Raw genomic sequence first — 13,647 nt, 5'->3', positions numbered from 1 at the left:
GCTCACGCGCCTCAGGAAGATATGATGTTTTGTTCCCCTTCCATGTGATGCGTTTCGGCTAATCACAGGCACTGTTATAAACATGAGGTATAATAATATACAATTATTGCCCTTGTTCCGGGTTGACATGAATATTCGACCACCCGAGAGGTGTCATGTTACCCGAGGGCGTAGCCCGAGGGTGACATGACACCTCAAGGGTGGGCAAATATTCATGTCAACTCGGAACAAGGGCAGTAATTGTTTTATTATACCGAAAAAAACATAAGTGAATTAATTTTGGTATCAATAAGTTTATTTATTACTATCAACAGTTTTTAAGAAAAGTTTTTAAGAGGTACCCCATCGTCTTTCTGGACCCGGCATAAAATTCTCCCAGTCGAACTTTCAATGTATGGACGTCGAAGTTTTCACAATCCTTGGTCTAGGCCTACCTGTTGCAGATAGGAAATGTCTAAAGGAATCCACGGCCCCATTGATGACCCTTTTGGTGTTTTTAGAATCCTTTTCTTGCAATAATTTCGCCAATTCCTCCTCTGTTGGCAGACGATAGCGTCCGCCGGCAGCCATTGTTGTTGTCAAGCAGAATACTCGGAACTCCTCTGATTCGACTACTTTTGAAGACGTTACGGAAGAGAGTTCCGAGAGGGTGACATAACGATTTTGGAGGGCTCACGAGAGGGTGACATTATGATATTCAGAGGGTGACATGATGTTTCGAAAGCGACAGCAAGTCAATAATGAATTATTTGGAAAGTTGTGGTTGACATAACGAATGTTTTTAATCACGTGACATGGTTTTCACTAATCAGAAGCTGTGATACAAGTCTGAGGTATAATAATATGTTTTATTTCACGGCCACATGCTGTGTTTCAGCTCATCACAGGAATTGTTGTAAACAAGAGGTATGGTGGTATATTTTATGGCGGTGGCCTAACGGTATTATTTATCAAACCATTGAGCCCGGTATATTTACAGGCATCGCTACGTAATTATGTATGGGTTATCATTCTCAAATATGGAACATTTGGTTTTGCTCTGTAACTTTATATAAACAGCTATTATCTTTTAAGACTGGCCTCCATATTATGCAGTCTGTATACGTGTGGTGCGTCTGATATGTTCGTATTTGCTTCATGCTTGTTAATAGGACGTTAAACAATACAAAACTAAACCAAACCCAACTTCCTTGTGATAGCCCAGAACTGATGCCGACATAATAGAGCTACCTTCATGTAGTTTACTGTCGAAGAATTCAGTAGGCTACCTAAGCCTGAAACATTTGTTTCTTACTTTTTTCCAAAATGTATCAAAGTGGTTTCAACCAAATCAACAAAATTTCTTTTGAGTTCTGTAGTAACTTTGCGATTGTGTTCGAGAACGTTCACCGTTAGTCGGATCATACAAATATATATGTAAGCCTTGGCTGGTTAAAGCATCCTTTCCTAATAACAAGTTAACCTTCTTTGAACTTTTCAAAGTATCTGGATTTTAAATTGATAAATATAGAATTTATATTTTCACAATGTTTACGTTTGCTTAGAAAAAAATAAATAAAGATACAGAGATCAGCAGTAATGGACCTATACGGAGACATTCAAACGGAAATGTACTCGGTACTAATGGATATTTGATTATTTTAATTTTGCTCAGACATTAATCTTCTAGCAAGAATATACTAATAGAAATAGGTCCCAATGGCCGTAATTGTGCATAAGAACCTGTGAATCACGGCTTGAGGGTTTGTTAGTTAATCTGAGTGCCCCTCATCTGAAAACAAAGTTTCATTATACGTGGTAACCCCTCATCCGTAAACAGAGTTTCATTATACGTTGTAGCCCTTCACATGTAAACAGTTTCATTATACTTTATAATATCTCATCTGTAAACAGAGTTTCATTATGCGTAGTAATCCCTCATCTGTAAACAGAGTTTCATTATACGTTGTAATCCCTCATCTGTAAACAGAGTTTCATTATACGTTGTAGCCCTTCATCTGTAAACAGTTTCATTATACTTTATAATCTCTCATCTGTAAACAGAGTTTCATTATACGTTGTAATCCCTCATCTGTAAACAGAGTTTCATTATACGTTGTAATCCCTCATCTGTAAACAGAGTTTCATTATACGTTGTAGCCCTTCATCTGTAAACAGTTTCATTATGCTTTATAATATCTCATCTGTAAACAGAGTTTCATTATGCGTAGTAATCCCTCATCTGTAAACAGAGTTTCATTATACGTTGTAATCCCTCATCTGTAAACAGAGTTTCATTATACGCGGTAACCCCTCATCTGTAAACAGAGTTTCAGTGATCGGTGTTGTTGCTTGCACTATAAAGGTATTATAAATTTGTTCAGCCTATATATTGATATACCAACATGTAACAAAAGAGTATATTCAATAATCACGGGGAAAACGTAACGTCCTCTCAAAAGTTAGGGTTATATGAAAACACGTGTCAATGACACCATCCAGTGTCCAGGACGGGGAATTCCAGAAAATGTCAATCGTGATCAACTGTTCGGTTGGCTAATTACAAAATTTCCACAATCGAGATAACTTTACAGTCATTCAAAATTTTATAAGAGGCGCAAATGATGTTTCGCTACATGATAGCAACATAGCCCGTCGGATAGAGCGGCTCTAGAATATCAGCAGTACTAGAATATCAGCAACTCTAGAATATTAGCAGTACTAGAATATCAGCAGTACTAGACGATCAAACGGGGACTTATCCTTTCTGGTAAGTTCGACTGATTTTTTAAAAAAGTTTTATCTGACTACGGGTTCTACTGTGATGTATTGGTAAAGATATTAAATAATTCACAGGACGACGGGTTCTACTGTAATGTATTGGTAAGTATAAAAAATAATTGACAGGACGACGGGTTCTACTGTAATGTATTGGTAAGGATATAAAATATTTGATAGGTTTAGTTTGGTTTGGATTATTTTGTTTAACGTCCTTTAAACAGTGTGGCCATTTAAGGACGGCCACCTGTGCGTGCGACATCCATGTGTGTGGTGAGTGCGTATGTGTGTTGTAGAATAATTGACAGGCTGACGGGTCACAGTGCAATGTATTGGTAAAGATATAAAATAATTGACAGGACGACGAGTTCTACTGTAATGTATTGGTAAGGATATAAAATAATTGACAGGACGACGGGTCCTACTGCGATGTATTGGTAAGGATATAAAATAATTGACAGGACGACGGGTTCTACTGTAATGTATTGGTAAGGATATAAAATCATTGACAGGATGACGGGTTCTACTGTAATATATTAGTAAGGATATAAAATAATTGATAGGACGACGGGTTCTACTGTAATGTATTGGTAAGGAAATAAAATAATTGACAGGACGACGGGTTCTACTGTAATGTATTGGTAAGTATAAAAAAATAATTGACAGGACAACGGGTTCTACTGTAATGTATTGGTAAGGATATAAAATAATTGACAGCACGACGGCTTCTACTGTGATGTATTGGTAAGGATATAAAATAATTGACAGGACGACGGGTTCTACTGTAATGTATTGGTAAGGATATAAAATAATTGACAGGACGACGGGTTCTACTGTAATGTATAGGTAAGGATATACAATAATTGACAGGACGACGGGTTCAACTGTAATGTATAGGTAAGGATATACAATAATTGACAGGACGACGGGTTCTACTGTAATGTATTGGTAAGGATATAAGATAATTGACAGGACGACGGGTTCTACTGTTATGTATAGGTAAGGATATACAATAATTGACAGAACGACGGGTTTTACTATAATGTATAGGTAAGGATATAAAATAATTGACAGGACGACGGGTTCTACTGTAATGTATTGGTAAGGATATAAAATAATTGACAGGACGACGGGTTCTACTGTAATGTATTGGTAAGGATATAAAATAATTGACAGGACGACGGGTTCTACTGTGATGTATTGGTAAGGATATAAAATAATTGACAGGTCGACGGGTTCTACTGTAATGTATTGGTAAGGATATAAAATAATTGACAGGGACGACGGGTTCTACTGTGATGTATTGGTAAGGATATAAAATAATTGACAGGACGACGGGTTCTACTGTAATGTATTGGTAAGGATATAAAATAATTGACAGGACGACGGGTTCTACTGTAATGTATTGGTAAGGATATAAATAATTGACAGGACGACGGGTTCTACTGTAATGTATTGGTAAGGATATAAAATAATTGACAGGACGACGGGTTCTACTGTAATGTATTGGTAAGGATATAAAATAATTGACAGGACGACGGGTTCTACTGTAATGTATTGGTAAGGATATATAATAATTGACAGGTCGACGGGTTATACTGTAATGTATTGGTAAGGATATAAAATAATTGACAGGTCGACGGGTTCTACTGTAATGTATTGGTAGGGATGTTAAACAATTGACAGGACGACGGGTTCTACTGTAATGTATTGGTAAGGATATAAAATAATTGACAGGACGACGGGTTCTACTGTATTGTATTGGTAAGGATATAAAATGATTGACAGGACGACGGGTCCTACTGTAATGTATTGGTAAGGATATAAAATAATTGACAGGACGACGGGTTCTACTATATTGTATTGGTAAGGATATAAAATAATTGACAGGACGACGGGTCCTACTGTGATGTATTGGTAAGGATATAAAATAATTGACAGGACGACGGGTCCTACTGTTATGTATTGGTAAGGATATAAAATAGTTGACAGGGCGACGGGTTCTAGTGTGATGTATTGGTAAGGATATAAAATAGTTGGCAGGGCGACGGGTTCTACTATATTGTATTGGTAAGGATATAAAATGATTGACAGGACGACGGGTCCTACTGTGATGTATTGGTAAGGATATAAAATAATTGACAGGACGACGGGTCCTACTGTAATGTATTGGTAAGGATATAAAATAGTTGGCAGGGCGACGGGTTCTAGTGTGATGTATTGGTAAGGATGTAAAATAATTGACAGGGCGACGGGTTCTACTGTGATGTATTGGTAAGGATATAAAATAATTGACAGGGCGACGGGTTCTAGTGTGATGTATTGGTAAGGATATAAAATAATTGACAGGGCGACGGGTTCTAGTGTGATGTATTGGTAAGGATATAAAATAATTGACACGACGACGTGTTCTAATGTAATGTATTGGTAAAGATATAAAATAATTGACACCACGACGTGTTCTAATGTAATGTATTGGTAAGGATATAAAATAATTGACAGGACGAGGGGTTCTACTGTGATGTATTGGTAAGGATATAAAATAATTGACAGGACGACGGGTTCTACTGTAATGTATTGGTAAGGAAATAAAATAATTGACAGGACGACGGGTTCTACTGTAATGTATTGGTAAGGATATAAAATAATTGATAGGACGACGGGTTCTACTGTAATGTATAGGTAAGGAAATAAAATAATTGACAGGACGACGGGTTCTACTGTAATGTATTGGTAGGTATAAAAAATAATTGACAGGACGAGGGGTTCTACTGTGATGTATTGGTAAGGATATAAAATAATTGACAGGACGACGGGTTCTGCTGTAGTTTATTGGTAAGGATATAAAATAATTGACAGGGCGACGGGTTCTACTGTAATGTATAGCTAAGGATATAAAATAATTGACAGGGCGACGGGTTCTACTGTAATGTATTGGTAAGGATATAAAAAATTACAGGACGACTGGTTCTACTGTAATGTATTGGTAAGGATATAAAATAATTGACAGGACGACGAGTTCTTCTGTAATGTGTTGGTAAGGATATAAAATAATTGACAGGACGACTGGTTCTACTGTAATGTGTTGGTAAGGATATAAAATAATTGACAGGACGACGAGTTCTTCTGTAATGTGTTGGTAAGGATATAAAATAATTGACAGGACGACGAGTTCTACTGTAATGTGTTGGTAAGGATATAAAATAATTGACAGGACGACGGGTTCTTCTGTAATGTATTGGTAAGGATATAAAATAATTGACAGGACGACGAGTTCTTCTGTAATGTATTGGTAAGGATATGAAAAACCAACTAACATGACCTGTAAACATGCATCATTTATATTTTACTGATATGATTGCAGTGAATTATCTTGATAGCGAATCTGGTAATAACAGTGATATTTTACAAGCCTATATATCTCTACAAGGACGGAATTAAAAACAAATACTAGATAATTTTTAGAATTTATCGTGGTTAACCGTTCGTCTTGCTTTTGGCAGAATGGAATTTGTTAAACTGTTTGTAAATTTCGACAAAACATGCGAAAAATGCAGAGTAGCACAATTAGCTCATTCCTGTCGCATATACTGCGTTCAATAACCATGACATTATGTTCACAAGCGTCTTTAATGCTAAAGTATTTGGTATACAGGATTTAACTTGATATATATATAAAACATACTCTCTATCTAGACCATATATAAAATGATAACTCACTGTTGTGTAATATTTATAAATACCATATACAATGACAACCCACTGTTGTGTAATATTTATGTATACCATATACAATGACAACCCGCTGTTGTGTAATATTTATGTATACCATATACAATGACAACCCGTTGTTGTGTAATATATATATACAATATACAATTACAACCCGCTGTTGTGTAATATTTATATATACCATATAAAATGACAAACCGCTGTTGTGTAATATATATACATGTATACCATATAAAATGACAACCCGCTGTTGTGTAATATTTATGTATACCATATAAAATGACAACCCGCTGTTGTGTAATATCTATATATACCATATACAATGACAACCCGCTGTTGTGTAATATTTATATATACCATATAAAATGACAACCCGCTGTTGTAAAATCACTATATATACCATATAAAATGACAACCCGCTGTTTTGTAATATTTTTATATACCATATACAATGACACCCGTTGTTGTGTAATATTTATATATACCATATAAAATGACAACCCGCAGTTGTAAAATCACTATATATACCATATAAAATGACAACCCCCTGTTGTATAATCTCTATATATACCATATAAATCGACCACTCGTTGTGTAATATCTATATGATTGACAGGTCTGTTGGCTGCTATTTTGATAAGATGGCATTACATGAATTTGACGACAATGTATATGCGGCTGATCAAAATCAGTTTCCCGACCGTAGCGATGTCTGATAATCGATTAGGACTCCGATATCTAGATAAAATATCACGCGGAGATATGACATTGGACGAGACTAGTATTCCTGACAATGTAGAATTATTAGAGTGACTGTTCCCATGTCGATATTCAGGAGTGTTTTCTGTATCAGGACCTGAATAATTGATGCCCATGTACATATTATATCTGCATTAGAATATGTCGTTATAGTAAAATGGCCATACAACTACAATTACATTAACGATTTTCCCTTTTAAAAACCACTCACTTGTCATTCATTTTTTTATTACTAAGCAATATAATTCCTTGTTCCTTTTTCTGTACTGTATTATTTAACGTCCTATCAACAGCTAAGGTCATTTAAGGATGGACTGCCCTTTATGTTGTTAAACGTCCTATCAATAATTATGGCTATTTAAGAACGGACTCCCTTGTGTGCTATTAAATGTCCCATCCATTGCTAAGAATGATTAAGGACGCCTGCCCTGTGTATTCTTTAACGTCCTATCAACAAATAAAGCCCTTTAAGGGCGTCCTCCCTTGTTTATTGTTCAACGTCCTATCAACTCAAAAGGTCATTTAATGACGGCCTCCCCTGTGTGTTGTTAAACGTCATATTAACAGCTAATTACGTTTAAGGACGGCCTCACCTATACATTATTTGACGTCATATTTTAAAACAGCTGGGGTCGTTTAATGACGACATCCCCGGTGGGTTGTTTAGTAACGCTATATCAATTGCTAAGAATAATTAAATATGGCCTCCCCTGTTTGTTGTTTAACGTCCTATCAACAGTTAAGGTAATTTAATGACCGCCTTCCCTGTGTGTATTTAACGTCCTATCAACAATTAACTTAAAGGTAATTTAATGACCGCCTTCCCTGTGTATTTTTAACGTCCTTTTTACACCTAATGTCGTTTAAGGATGACCTCTCCTTTGTGTTTTTCAACGTCAGTTGAGGCCATTAAAAACGACCTAATCTGTTTGTTCCATACAATAAATTTAACAATTAATTTCTATCAGACACAGCTGTAAACAAACTATTTCATTTTTCTTGTTGATATACATTTGTTGAATAATTGGTCAAGAAAAACCCTGTTATATTGTATACGATATACAAATATCTAAAAAGTTATGAAGCCCTTCGTAAAATGCAAAGGTCATATATATTATGTTTCTCTGTTTTTTCAGATACCATCATTATGGCAGACACTCAGAAGAATACGAGCTTATTTAAAAGCGAGGATGCATCTGTCACAGACACCCGGAAGAATATTAGTTTATTTGAACTGGACTACTTATACATACCATACTTTGATATAGCCATTGGCTTTGTCATGCCGGTTCTGATCTTAATTAGCATAGTAACGAACACTTTGGTTGTCATTGTTTTACTGAAGAAACACATGCGTTATCCAACAAACGTGTTTTTAGCAGGTATAGCCTTCTCTGATATGTTTACAGGGTTGTCTCCCCTAGCTACATGGCTTCATTTTTATGCTTTGGGAAATTACAGGGATTTTGTTCCTTACAAATTGTGTTTAACATACATTATCACGATCCGTGTGCTCCCAACGGTATTTCATACCGCGTCGATCTGGATCACTACGGCGCTTACAATACAGCGGTACGTCTACGTCTGTCATGGTTTGAAGGCCCGGAGGTGGCCGTGTACAATCATCAAAGTGGTTTACTGTATCATCGCAATCTATGTCGCCTCTATTCTTAGTCATCTGACAGAATTCATCACTTTCTCATTCATACCCATTGAAGTGACATCACGCCTTAATCCAAACGAGACGATGGTGTCATGCATCCATGAGTACAGTGCTTGGGTAGTGGATCACGAGTATCTTTACGTAAGCATATACACCTGGTTTATTGTGATCTGTTTAAACCTGATACCATGCACTGTTCTTGTGGTTCTCAACACTTTGCTCATCTTACCCTTGCGCACTGCGAAACGTCGCTGGATGTTGTTATTGAACCAAAATGAACGATGTTTGAGCATGAGACTGAAAGATCGCAACTCAACAACACGCATGCTTGTGGTTGTGGTTAGCTTGTTTCTGTTGGCAGAAATACCCTTAGGAACAGTCAACGTCATCTTTATTATACAATACACATTTGAAATTGCCTATATGACGAACGAATCAGTGAGCATCATTGCCAGTACAATTGAATTTATCATCTTGTTAACCTTTCCCTTAAATTTATGCATCTATTGTGGAATGTCCAGGCAGTTCCGGACAACTTTTAAACAGCTGTTCAAATGTCAATGCCTCAACATCAATATTGATCCCAGGCCTACCGTTATCTTCAAAAACTGTAACAATATGGATAAGGAATAGAAGAGAAAACTATTTCTTTGTTGTTTCATCATATTCGAATTTATCTTCATGGATCAGGACAGAATTCAGACGATTCAAGTTTGCTTGATTGCAACCTTATCAGCCTGCATCAACTGAAAGGGCCATGATTCTCTAAAAGTATGACAAGATCGTTGCCAAGTGAGCCTGTGACCATGCGTAAACGTCGTGGGTACAGGATAACAAAGGAGATATCAGGTACGATTGTTGGAAATTCGAACCTTTGAGTTATTTTCGCACAGTCAGCGGTATGATATATTTTTTTATGGAAATAACATCACCTAAGTTGATCTGGACAAGATAAAGCATGTTTTGATAATTATGTACAAACGATAGATCGGCCTACAGCTACGGTATTTTTGCAATATATATAAAGGATCGATCAGCCAATAGCTATTGTATTTGTCAACATAAAGAAAAGATAGATCGGCCCAAAGATGTGCTCTTTTTCAATAATGATAGATTAGCCTCCAGCTATGGTCGTTTTTAAAAAAAAATATAAAGATATATCAGCATACAGCTATGGTTGTCAGTATATAAAAAGGCTAGACCGATCTACATGTACAGCTCTGTTCCAGTTAAACGAGGATATACGTGTAAAAATATAAATTATATCACATTATACTGTTACATAATAGTGAGCAATTATTTTGCAGAAAATGTTTATTGAGGTCCGAGTCTCTGCTAGTGAAAAAGTAACTTCTTTCCTCAAATGCATTTTTTTGATATTCTCACAAGTGAACCCAAAGACTCTCTCAATCTATTTGAATTTTATTAGAATCGCTTCGCGATTATAAGAAAGAAATAGAGGACGTACAAACAGAAAAGCAGACGAGAGCCTTAGTCAAAAGTTGTAAGAGTTTAGAAGATGACCCTATTATTAGAAGAAAGTCTTTGTAAGATATACAGCCAAATGCATTGAAGATTGTAACCCAAAACATATTTTTAAGCGTAGAAAAAAGGACTTGTATCACTTAAACTGTAACCCACATCCAATTCGACTCCAGAGAGACAGTTACAGTATGAGATATTTTGTCAAAAACAACACAAGAAACACTACAGCAGTAAGGAGCATTTTTAACGGATGGGACTGTGAATATGATTTTTGGAAATATACAAATACCAAAATTGAATGATACTAAAAGTGAAAATATCATTATCATGCTGAAGCATAGTACTGATAGGAAAGCACCACATTAATAAAGAGTGTGTAAAAAGTTATTTACAGAAAATGTGAAGAAAAAAATAAGAAAATATACCTACATGCAACGGTTAACTGAATACATTCCATCTAAAATTGAGATTGCCATAACATTGATTTATATCTTTATCTAAAAACCAATATACTTTGTTCATGATGATGTTGTCTAAATACCAGTATAACGATAGGAGCAGTTGGCCTTCACAGATTTGATTCAGGAGATCTTATCTTAAACCTACTAAAAGTTGAGGCTCACTAAATGTCTATTTGATGTAGAGGCTTTATAAACTCTTTGTCGAGCCATACCATGTTGAGATGAGGTCCAGCTAATTCTGTATTTTCAATACCTAGTGGTACTTTTTTCATTATTCTAAGAATTAAATCAGTATAAGAGTGAGATGTGGCAGTTTTTTTTTATCTTTGTATTGTGTATTATATACTGCATGAATATGTGCAAATGCTGTTCAATATTCCTGTGAAAAAATAAATGTGTATATTCTGGAATGAGTCACTCTTCAAATGAATTGAAATGTGACAATCACAATAAAGTTACAATGAACCTCGAGGGCTAAACTACTCCAGCAGAGACATGGAAGTACGTGTTTAAACTGTAGAATATTAGGTTAGGGTTTACTGATGAATTTTCAATCACAATTCTCGTTTCATGTTTACTGTTTGGATTGCCGTCCTTACAAAACAAAATTAACAACAACAATAAAAAAAAGCAAGAGGCCCATTAGGTTGTATCGCTCACATGGTTGGATTTAACCAAATGTCAAGATAATGTTCATGTTTATTTCCTTAATAGCTTTTTTGTTGATCTCGAACAATGCTATATATGGTTAAAGTGTCGGGATGTCAACACATTTAAAGAAATAACCAAATAATGAAGTCCTGACTCTTTAAGGGTATGAAAAGTCCCCATGGATTGTTTTTACAACATGATTGTGTTTAAAGAAACACATGGCCTATATCTACAACATGATTTTGTTGATCTATTTTTGCCCAAAAATGCTACATATGGTTATATGGTTGGTCAGAGCTACTATTTATGAAAAAAAATGTTTCCCACAGAATGTTACTGACCAAATTGAGTTAAAATCTAGTCATTACTTTATGACTTACCTCTATTTCCCCTAAAGGTCCCAATCCCCCTAGGGCCAGTGGGGTCAGAGTCAATATTCTAAATTTGTTCCCCTTTTTCCGAAGATGTGTCTGACCAAGTCAGGTTAGAATATATTCAGAACTTTTACAAGTAGCGATTTAAAGAAATTATTGTCCTGCCCTTCTGGCACCAGCAGGGTCACAACCACCATTTATGTAAAATCTGTTTCGCTTCCCCAACGATGTTTATGACCATATTGGGTTCAAATCCATCAATAACGGATACTATTGCCTATATTTCCCCATTAGCCTTCACTCCTTTGGACCCTTTGGGGGTCAGAATCGTCATTTATTTAAAATATGTTTCCCTCAAGGATATTTTTGACCAAAGTTAAAATCCCCTTTTTATGACTAGTAGCGACTTAAAGCAAATGTTGACGGGCGAAGGACGGGCGAAGGACGGACGGACACTGCGCTATGGTATAAGCTCACCGGCCCATCGGTCCAGGTGAAATAAAAAGACAAAACAACTACGTGGTTTTTTTCGCGCCAACACAAATCACGAAAACATGTCTCCAACAAGTAGACATAGAGTTCATAGATTCTCTCCCATGAGTAACATACAAAATATATTTGACCTGTTATAAAGCAAAAGTTGTTAACAACGTTTAAAAATATGTTGTTTTTTAATCTTTCATAGAAATCCAGGTAGCATTGTGCAGTAAAAATGCCAAATTCTGAAAAATATGGCACATGTTTTAGATATGTAAACATTGCCAGTTAACCTTACATATAACCTCTAATAAAGTATATATATTTGAAATCTGTACCACATTTGCAATTTTAATAGAGCTCTGAAGGATAAGTAAACTGATATTTTCTGTGAGTTTAAGAGCTGTGAATACCATGGTAACAGCTTAAAAAATTCTCAAAAATTGCAAAATATTATGATATTTGACCCAGAATGGCACAATTCTCTACAATTTGTTTTTTCTGAAACCTATTTAAAATTAAACATCCCTATCCCAAAGACAGAATTAATCTTGTTTGGACATATGTTATAAATTAAGTTTTTCCGCTATCTTAACTTTCCTGTGGGGTTCCATTTTTCGCTGTTGACAAAACTAAATTTCCTGTGTAAACACACTTTCGGAAAATCCGGATATATAAAATCCGAAACCAATTGATCAAATTTTGTTTTAATAAATGTGAAGCCTGTATGTACTTCTTCATACTGAATATACCAATTATAGTGTACATTTATTTTTTTTCATTTTTTATACTTTCATAATACAGGAGTTATTTGCTTAACAAATAACAAAAAAATCCTATGGTCAGGCTGTCTTACTGTGGTGTGCTACCCCAGGGAAATGTCATTGAATTGTTTTCTGTTTATGTCAAGGTCATTTAAACACGGGTGTCCATACACTATAACTAGACTGACGGAATATTTTATAGTGTCATCATACTGAAATATCCGCGAAACGGTAGCGTATCAATCAGACAAAATATATTAGGAGAGGTCTACCAATCGTTACGCCGTAAATCTTTCCCTGTGCTATTTTGAGCCTTAGATTGTCAAAACAAGCAATCAACTGTCCTATGGAAACAAAGGTCACTGTTATGACGTAAATTTCCAATTTTGTAGCTAGCATTTACTTGTAATATAGTTAAGTTTGACAAAATGAGCAAACTGAGTCATAGTTCTATCGAAATTGTCCAATTAAATCAAAGTGAAGGCATGAGTTCAAAGGTCAATATCAGAATAGGTATCTCTAAC

The 13,647-nt window shown here is 35.6% G+C and overlaps 1 protein-coding gene across 1 annotated transcript; it reads left to right on the top strand.

Annotated features, from left to right (window-relative positions):
- The first annotated feature begins 8,481 nt into the window (after positions 1–8,481).
- On the top strand, positions 8,482–11,160 carry LOC117320562 (sex peptide receptor-like). The gene has a single exon (XM_033875127.1). It carries the CDS (start codon positions 8,531–8,533, stop codon positions 9,542–9,544), a length of 1,014 nt encoding a protein of 337 aa, XP_033731018.1. The 5' UTR covers positions 8,482–8,530; the 3' UTR covers positions 9,545–11,160.
- The last annotated feature ends 2,487 nt before the right edge of the window (positions 11,161–13,647 follow it).

This window comes from Pecten maximus, unplaced genomic scaffold (assembly GCF_902652985.1).
Source record: "Pecten maximus unplaced genomic scaffold, xPecMax1.1, whole genome shotgun sequence".
NCBI lineage: Eukaryota > Metazoa > Mollusca > Bivalvia > Pectinida > Pectinidae > Pecten > Pecten maximus.
This window is presented reverse-complemented; position numbering and strand designations above follow the sequence as displayed.